This window comes from Mauremys reevesii, linkage group 9, assembly GCF_016161935.1.
Source record: "Mauremys reevesii isolate NIE-2019 linkage group 9, ASM1616193v1, whole genome shotgun sequence".
Taxonomy (NCBI): domain Eukaryota; kingdom Metazoa; phylum Chordata; order Testudines; family Geoemydidae; genus Mauremys; species Mauremys reevesii.
In genome coordinates, this window is record NC_052631.1 from 8978953 (window position 1) to 8988967 (window position 10015).

The following is a 10015-nucleotide window of genomic DNA, read 5'->3' on the forward strand; positions in this document are numbered from 1 at the left end:
AATAAATGTCCTAAATTTTGCAGTCTTTATTCAGTTCTTCCTCAGGCCAACGTCCCATTGAGCCCAATCCCTAAGTCCTTAGTCGGGCAAAACGCTCTGGGAGTTTTGCCTATTTAGGGACTGACTAAGGACTTCAGGATTTGTCTCCCTTCTTTACAGGTAAGAGGTATATTTGGAGTTAATATTTAGGCACATTTAAAAGATATACATTACTTGCCTACAAAAGCCTGTGCAGTCCCATCAGATATATAATAAATTTCCCAAATATTATTTAATTAGTAAATGGATCTATCAGCTAAGATCTTGATACTGCAAGTCCTTCTGTTATGGGCTATTGTGCTCTAGCCTCCATGATAGTGGATGCTATGTATGACTCCAAGTAAGAATCAGCATTAGGCATAATCCTCTGTCCTACGTCCAAAACTCTCACCCTCCACCCCCAATTTCCTCACTCGCAAGTGTTCAGAGTTAAATATGGGATTCTGTGCATGGAGAATTAGTAGGTTTGAGGCAATATGGAGTTAGGTGTGATCCTTATCATGCTAACGAAGTGCTTGGCTATGGACTCCCTTCTTTGGCCATACATAAGACCGGCCATATTGGGTCAGACCAAAGGTCCATCTAGCCCAGTATCCTGTCTTCTGACAGTGGCCAATGGCAGGTGCCCCAGAGGGAATGAACAGAACAGGTAATCATCAAGTGATCCATTCCCTGTTGCTCATTCCCAGCTACTGGCAAACAGAGGCTAGGGATACCATTCCTGCCCATCCTGGCTAATAGCCACTTATGGAGCTATCATCCATGCATTTATCTAGTTCTTTTTTGAACCCTGTTAGTGTCTTGGCCTTCACAACATCCTCTGTCAAGGAACTCCACAGATTGACTGTGTGTTGTGTGAAGAAATACTTTCTTTTGTTTGTTTTAAACCTGCTGCCTATTAATTTCATTTGGTGACTCCTAATTCTTGTGTTATGAGAAGGACTAAATAGCACTTCCTTATTTACTTTCTCCACACTAGTCATGATTTTATAGACCTCTGTTATATCCCCCATTAGTCGTCTCTTTTCCAAGCTGAAAAGTCCAAGTCTTGTTAATCTCTCCTCATACGGCACTCTTCCATGCCCCTAATCATTTTTGTTGGCCTTTTCTGAACCTTTCCAATTCCAATATATCCTTTTTGAGAGGGGGTTAACCACATCTGCACACAGTATTCAAGGTGTGCAAGTACCATGGATCTATAGAGAGGCAATATGATATTTTCTGTCTTATTATTTATCCCTTTCTTAATGATTCCCAACATTCTGTTTGCTTTTTTGACTCCTGCTGCACATTGAGTGGATGTTTTCTGAGAACTATCCACAGTAACTCCAAGATCTCTTTCTTGAGTGATAACAGCTAATTTAGACCCCATCATTTTATATGTACAGTTAGGATTATGTTTTCCAATGTGCATTACTTTGCATTTATCAACATTGAATTTCATCCACCATTTTGTTGCCCAGTTACACAATTTTGAGAGATCCTTTCGTAGCTCTTCGCAGTCTGCCTGGGACATAACTATCTCGAGTAGTTTTGTATCAAATGTTGCCACCTCACTGTTTACCCCTTTTCCCAGATCATTTATGAATATGTTGAATAGGACTGGTCCCAGTACAGACCCCTGGGGGACACCACTATTAACCTCTCTCCATTCTGAAAACTGACCATTTATTCCTACCCTTTGTTTCCTATCTTTTAACCCATTACTAGTCCATGAGAGAACCTTCCTTCTTATCCCATGACTACTCACTTTGCTTAAGAGCCTTTGGTGAAGGACCTTGTCAAAGGCTTTCTGAAAATTTAAGTACACTATATTCACTGGATCCCCCTTGTCCACATGCTTGTTGACCCCCTCAAAGAATTCTAGTAGATTGGTGAGGCATGATTTCCCTTTACAAAAACCATGTTGACTCTTCCCCAACAAATTATGTTAATCTATGTGTCTGACAATTTTGTCCTTTACTATCATTTCAACCAGTTTGCCTGGTACTGAAGTCAGGCTTACCAGACTGTAATTGATGGGATCACCTCTGGAGCCCCTTTTAAAAATTGGCATCACATTAGCTATCCTCCAGTCATTTGGTACAGAACCTGAGTAAAATGATAGATTACAGCCTACAGTTAGTAATTCTGCAATTTCACATTTGAGTTCCTTCAGAACTCCTGGGTGAATACCATCTGGTTCTGGTGACTTATAACTGTTTAGTTCAGGGTTTGGCAACCTTTCAGAAGTGCTGTGCTGAGTCTTCATTTATTCACTCTAATTTAAGGTTTTGCGTGCCAGTAATGCATTTTAACATTTTTAGAAGGCCTCTTTCTATAAGTCTATATATAACTAAACTATTGTTGTATGTAAAGTAAATAAGGTTTTTAAAATGTTTAAGAAGCTTCTTTTAAAAATTAAATTAAAATGTAGAGCTCCCCTGACCAGTGGGCAGGACCTGGGCAGTGTGAGTGCTGCTGAAAATCAGCTCGCTTGCCGCCTTCGGCATGCGTGCCATAGGTTGCCTACCCCTGGTTTAATTTATCAATTTGTACCAAAACCTCCTCTAATGACACCTCAATCTGGGACAGTTCCTCAGATTTGTCACCTAAAAAGAAGGGCTCAGGTTTGGGAATATCCCTCACATCCTCAGCCATGAAGACCTATGCAAAGAATTCATTTAGTTTCTCCGCAATGGCCTTATTATCCTTGAGTGCTCTTTAGCATCTCGATCGTCCAGTGGCCCCACTGGTTGTTTAGCAGGCTTCCTGCTTCTAATGTACAAAAAAATTTTTTTGCTATTACTTTTTTGCTATTACTAGTCTTTGGCTAGCTGTTCTTCAAATTTTTTTTTGGCCTTCCTAATTATATTTTTACACATCATTTGCCAGAGTTTATGCTCCTTTCTATTTTCCTCACTAGGATTTAACTTCTACTTTTTAAAGGATGCCTTTTTGCCTCTCACTGCTTAGTTTACTTTGTTGTTTAGCGACGGTGGCTCTTTTTTGGTTCTCTTACTGTGTGTTTTAATTTGGGGTATACATTTAAATTGATCCTCTGTTATGGTGTCTTTAAAAAGTTTCCGTGCAGCTTGCAGGGATTTCACCTTTGGTGCTGTACCTTTTAATTTCTGTTTAACTAACCTCCTCATTTTTGTGAAGTTCCCCTTTCTGAAATTAAATGCTACAGTGTTGGGCTTCTGTGGTGTTTTCCCCGCCACAGGGATGTTAAAGTTAATTATATTATGGTCACTATTACCAAGTGGTCCAGCTATATTCACCTCTTGGACCAGATGCTGTGCTCCACTTAATCAAGTGTATATGGCAGGCCTGTTCTGTCCTTTCGATATATTTTGTACTCTGGTATTATTGTGTTCCATTGATTATCCTCATTCTACCAAATTTCTGTGATGCCTATTATATCAGTATCCTAATTTAATATAATTTAATTTAATATGAGGCACTCTAGTTCATCCATCTTATTATTTAGACTTCTAGCATTGGTATATAAGCATTTTAAAAACTTGCTACTTTTTAGCTGTCTGCCATTATATGATGTAATTGAATGGGACTTTTTTAATAATTTAATATGAGGCACTCTAGTTCATCCATCTTATTATTTAGACTTCTAGCATTGGTATATAAGCATTTTAAAAACTTGCTACTTTTTAGCTGTCTGCCATTATATGATGTAATTGAATGGGACTTTTTTTCATTTGATGGTTTCTCATCAGATCCTACCTGTATTTTATCATCTTCCATCCTGTCCTCTTTTTGGGACATAGAGAATCTCCATTAATAGATCCTCCCTAAGGGATGTCTCTGTCAGAACCACGTGCTCCTCCGCACCTGTCAGCTTTCCCCCAGCCCTTAGTATAAAAACTGCTCTGGGACCTTTTTAATGTTAAGTGCAAGCAATCTGGTTCCATTTTGGTTTCGGTGGAGCCCATCCTTCTTGTATAGCCTCCCCCTTTGCAAAAGTTACCCCATGTCCTAATAAATCTAAAACCCTTCTCCCTACACCATCGTCTCATCCATGCATTGAGACCCTGCAGTTCTGCCTGTCTAACTGGCCATGTGCCTGGAACTGGAAGCATTTCAGGGATTGCTACCATGGTGGTCCTGGACTTCAATCTCCTACCTAGCAGCCTAATATTGGCCTCCAGGACCTCTCTCCTATCCCTCCCTATGTCACTGGTACCTACATGTACCATGACCACCGGCTCCTCCCCAGCACTACATAAGTCTATCGAGATACCTCGAGAGATCCGCAACCTTCGCACCAGGCAGACTATTAGGCAGGAGTAACTCAAAGCTGCACAGCAGAGGTTCTCCTTCATGTCAGATACCGGTCTACTCATTATTTTTAACCTCGCACTGTATGCATGGAGTGCTCCACAGGTTCAACCCATAAATGTGTATCAACAGATTTTTTTCCATGTGTGTATGTGGTAAAGCAGAATAGATTCCCCAAAAGGAATATAGCTATTTCCATGTAGGCAAGTATGTTTTTGTGAGATGTGATCCCTCCATAAAGAAAAACATACTGAGTTCAGCAATGACATAGAGTTCTGGGTTGTCCTGGTAGCTATGTTCTAAAAGTATCTGCATCGGCTTACATTCTAGGAGTGTGTTGTTTTGATCTAATGCCTACTCTATATTCTAACTTTAATTGCAGAGGAAGAATGCTCTCTTGACAGAAACAGGAGAACAATCCCTATTGCATTGGGCCTGAGCACCCTGGGATTGTTTGTCATTGTGCTTGCCTTTGGGCTAATTTCCAGAAGAAAGCCAAATAGAGGATATGAACGCATCTGAATTGCCCACACACTTCAAAATGTGCGTCGCAAGTATAGAGGCCTTGGGAATCTTGGCTTCCAGTTGTGAAACCTATACAAAGACCTATAGTTTTAAATGGGATGAGGCCATGTGTTCAATGCACATGCACATGCAAGAGGTAACACTTAAGATCTTACGTGTTCTTGAAAAAGAGCCAACAAAATTATGGGTGCTTAGAAGACAGAACAAATGATAAAGGGATGAGTCTAGGGATATGCTGTTAGGGTCTAAGGAGATGGTTAACTATTAGGCATGCAAGACACTCTCTCACAGGACTAAGTCTATATTCACAGGAGATTCTGTAGAACCAGTGCTTGGTGATGCTTTTATGGGAAGCCATGTGTGCAGAAGCCCTGGGACAAGTATCATCATGGTTGGACAGGTTGCCTCTGCTTTCCTCCACAAAAATGTGCACACTCACCTTATTAGTATTAGGGCTAGTATTATACTAATCTCTTCCCTTTCCTACTAATTCCATTGGCGAAACAGAGTGACAGGTCCTGCTGTGGCAATGTGATATACATATTAGTGCTGTTGCACTTTCACAGACAGATCGGGCTGCTTTGATGCCCACTCCAGAGTGAATGCTGGATAATTTTCTATTTTCTTAGGAGCTTTATTTCCATTTAAAAAAAAACGTAATAAGGAAGAAGAATATATCTAAGACAGTGGATTTCTTTTAAAATGTCTGCTCCAGGGGGATAGAATGAGCCGTCTGAGGCTATAAACAGCATGTCGGTATTAACCCTATGTCGCAATACAGCGTAGAGAGATCTAATACAGAAGGGCAGAAAACATGGGCTAGTTTCATGAGACTTTACTGAGCATGTGTAGGTTGAGGTAGGGGTGAGTTCAAGTGGGTTTGGGGATCCAATTAGACCAATATTTAAGACATTTTCTCTTGGGAGCTCATGAGTAAAATCACTTCCTATTCAGAATAGTTACAGTCATTGCCACAAAACTCAACAATTGCCACGCTGAGGTAATGATGATACTTTCTCCTATTCTAAGTATAGGAAGACACTAAGGTTATTAAAAACACACCATCAGTGAATATTTAATATTAAATGGTGTCAACTGCAGAGGGCCCACAAAGGTCTGTGAACAAATGAAGACCAACTTAAGCTACATTTTGAAGGTTCTTGTGGGATTTAAATGGTGTGTAGGCCCTCTGCACAAGGATGAATTTCATGCTTGTAAACTGAGGTGCTGGATCTGCACATGGAGATAATTTAGATTAATTTTAAAGCATGCTGTACGTAATGCTTTGGTCTCTGTTTCCTACTAATCAGGTGATTGAGAGATATATACAGTAATTGATTTTGAGATTATTTTAAAGTGGGGGTTTTTGGTTGATTTAAATCTTCATCTTACAAAAGATTTACAAAGTTTTAAAAGACAAACATACAAAAACCAAAAAACCTGACCCACTGTGACAAAACACATCAAAGTGAGGAGAAATTAAATATGAAAATATTTTAAAATGAGAAAGTAGTATAAAATATGAGAACAGTAAAAATCCTCCCTACTAATAACGGTAACAAGCTAAGTTTTGCTGTGAGTGGGAGTTTTGCCTGGATAAGGATTGCAGGATGGGAGACTAGAAAAATGTGTTTAGTTTGAAAAAAAAAAGCAATAATAAATAGATAACATGGGGCCAATATTTTATATCAGTTAAGTAATAGCACAGATCTGGAATAACTTCATTTACTGCAGTGGGCTCACTCTGGATTTTCACCAAGGTAACTCAAATCAATATCTGGCCCATTTTGTTTAAAGTTTAAAAGTCATTTTGATATTTTACTACTGCTTAGTTAAACCATTATCGCTTACTCACTTACACAGTGGAGGAGAAAAATTCCCTCCACATGGATGCTGTGATGTGGGGCTGGCCTGTGTTATGCAGGAGGTCAGACTAGATGATCATCAGGATTCATTCTGGCCTTAAAATCTGTCTATGAAAGTAACAGTGCATTACCAGAAACGTTCTCTCAGTTTGACTGTAAAAATGAAAGACTATTTTGCAGCACCCGTAAGTCCATAAAAGTATCAAACTAAATTTAAAACCAGTCAGCAAAAGGAGAGGTACTTGGATATCATTGTAAAGTAGCATAATAAGCAGAAGAGATATGGTCCTTTCAAACGACTGCAACTGATCAAATGATTCTAATGTTCCAGTATTCAGAGATCACTTCGTGAAGGGCTGAAATATTCAGTCAGCGTCGGCATCGCTAAATTTTACCCAACATATTTTTTCCCGTTCTAGTGGAGGAGTGCGCAGCTGACTTCAACATCATTTTTCCTGCGATTGGCTTCTTCGTGATCTTTGTCGCCGGCATCCTGGCACTCATCCTTTATGCAGTCTGCCTTAAGCGTAAATCGTCTGCGTACCAGAGAATCTAGCGGATCAAAATAATTTCATATAAATAATGAGAAGCATTGCATGAAAAGATTTTAGAATTTCAAGTCTGCCATAATTTTCCTTCTAATAACACTGTTAGAACAATGTAAAATGCCACAGTATTTTTAGTGGCCTATTTCAATTCAACTGTTTGTTTTTACAACACAGTTTATGGATCATACGTAGGAAATGGGTTAATATAAGGAAGAGCATAAATTTGAAAACTGAATTTATAAAGAACATGCAATGTAACTATTACTCTCTCAGCACCTTACTGGCATTTTAAGGGCATAATCCTGAGGGCTGCTGAAGGAGTGTAGCATCTCACAGGATCAGGTCGTAAACTTTCCTGACTGGGTCCTTTTAAAGTTTTGAACGTATAAATTTTGTTTGTTTTATTCACAATTAAGGCCTTGAATAGCTGCAGCGCAGCGTATTTAACTGATCTCCTTTCTTGTATGTTCCTAGCCATTTGTTAGAATCTCAAATATTGGGTTTCCTCGTCTGTCCAGTTTTTAATCTTGTATCAATGGGAACCAAAGCATTTTCTTGTTATGTTCCTTGCCTGGGAAACTCTGTTACTGTTCAGTCTTTTAACATTTGATACTCAGTTGAAGAGAGATCTATTCACTCTTGCTTTAACTGGTCTTAATTACTAATAATTTAACTGAGTTTCATTGTGCAGTGCCCTGTGCCATTTTTATGGATGATGCAAAATAAATACATTTTATTGCATATTTTGGACTAGAATTATAAATCAAACTGTTAGTGGTGAACAATGTTTGAGTTCATGTTTATCTTTTTTTTCCCCTGGTGTGTGTGGGGGAAGGGAAAGGTCTTTTTTTATTTAAAAAAAAGAAAAAGGAAAAAAAAAAGCTAAATGCGATCCTTTCCCATGCAATGAGTAAAATGATAGATTTGTACTAACTGGCACTGGTGCAGCGTACAATGCAAATGCAGCCATAGGGCCAGATCTATAGCTGGTGTAAAATCAGCAAAGCTTCATTGAAGCCATTGGCGCTATGGCCATTTACACAAACTAAAAAGCCAGTGCAGATACAGTGATTTTTACACCAGCTGAGGAGTCAATGGACCTTCACTGCTTTACAGCTGCTGAGGATGTGAACCTATTCTCTGACAAGCAGTAACACCCTATCTACCCAATCCCATGAACAGATGTTTTCAAGAAGCGTGAACAAATGGCAGTAGAGATGTAGGTAGAGGAAATTGCTTGGTCAGGAAGTGTTGAGTTTTATGGGAAGTAAGAGTAGGCAGCAAATTTGCTGCCTGAGTTGCTACATGCAATTTTTTGGCAGGTGCTCATGCTCATTTCCTGCCAGAATTTAGCTTAATATTTGGTGGGTGGCTTATCTTCTGAGAAATTGTTCATATAATGTTGTTCTTAGGAGCTTCCAGCTTCAGAGGGGGGAAATCTACAGATTTCATGGCTCTTGGTTGCAGGGTTTTGTTGCCAAATGTTCTGTTTGAGGAAATGTTCCATACAAAGTCTGGGTTGCGAAGGAGGAACATGCAGTGAGATCTTACCATATAATATTCTGTATATTGGACATGCTGTCACACTAACACCACTATTGACACCATCCATTTCTTCTACTATTTGCTTTTGCTCATCTGTATGGATGAGCAACACTGACAATGCTACCTAACCTAGTGGCCCCACTCCTCCTTGCCATAGTTGTTCTTTGCCAACATCTGCCACTTGTCCAACATCTCGCACACAATATAGGATCATAGAAGCTAGAAACAAAAACACCCTGCTAAAATCCCTAACTCCCTTAGGCGCCACTGAAAATCACAACCTAGATCATGTACTACATCCTACTGCAAATGCAACATACAACCTAACAAGAAAGGGCGTATCACATATTATACCAATCCCATACTTGTTTTGAGCCAAAAGGCCAATAAGATCATAATGTAAAGCTTTATTTCCTTCTGTCCCTTATTTCTCCACAAAGGGCGAATAAAGGCCAATCTAAAAATTGGCTGCGAAGTGCTGCAAGGAGAGGGGTGGGAGATTTAAATGTACTTCTTGAGACGATAGACACCATTAGCTTATTGACTTATCTCCTTAACTGTTATCCTGCCATTATCAATGGGTCCCAACATAATTACTTAGTTATGAAGATCGTGTATGCGCTGTACTTTTCTACTGTTGGAGTTTCTGTAATAAAGATTGTTTTCAGTCATTTTCAATGTGTGTGCTTTGTGAATTTGTTGCATCTGCTGAGTGCTGTTACATTGTGATGGGGTTTACAGACCCCTCACTAAAACTAAAGAGTAATGGAGCAGTACTGGGCGAAGAAGGCCCTGCCCCTCAGCAGCTGAAAAGCATGCTCCAAATGGTGGTCCTGCTTAAAAGGAGACTCTGAGAGGCAAGCAGGGGGAGTGGGAAGGAGAGGCTAGTTGAAGCCTCTAGGACAGAGGGATCTACAGGGGAAGAGTCTAGACTGGGTAAGTCCCAACTGGGAGGCCAAGGGCCTGACCCCCTTTTTTTTCATCCCTGCTAAGGGGGAGCAAGCGGACACTGGAAAGTGAGCTGGGAAGACCCAACTGACTGTTTTAACTATTTAGGCTGTGGGAGGGATCCTCTGCTGAGAGGGAAGCTGAGTGCCATGACCATGCCCCAAACTCAGGAGAGAATGGGCCAGGGAGGAAGTGGCCCAGGGGAAGCGGGGCAGTTGTACCAGCTAGAGATTCCCTTCCCCCTAGGTTCCTGGACTGGGACGCCCC

The 10015-nt window shown here is 40.1% G+C and overlaps 1 protein-coding gene across 7 annotated transcripts in view; it reads left to right on the top strand.

Moving 5' to 3' along the window:
• Positions 1-9478, top strand: part of LAMP3 (lysosomal associated membrane protein 3) — a 41661-nt gene extending 32183 nt beyond the window's left edge. For 6 of the 7 annotated variants that reach the window (XM_039488970.1, XM_039488973.1, XM_039488972.1 and 3 more), the window contains 2 exons: positions 4700-4860; positions 7127-7265. In XM_039488970.1, the coding sequence (XP_039344904.1) occupies positions 4700-4839 (140 nt within the window). In that variant the 3' untranslated portion in view covers positions 4840-4860; positions 7127-7265. Of the gene's footprint in view, positions 1-4699; positions 4861-7126 lie in introns of all 7 variants that reach the window. The other variant, XM_039488974.1, reaches the window with a different exon arrangement.
• The last annotated feature ends 537 nt before the right edge of the window (positions 9479-10015 follow it).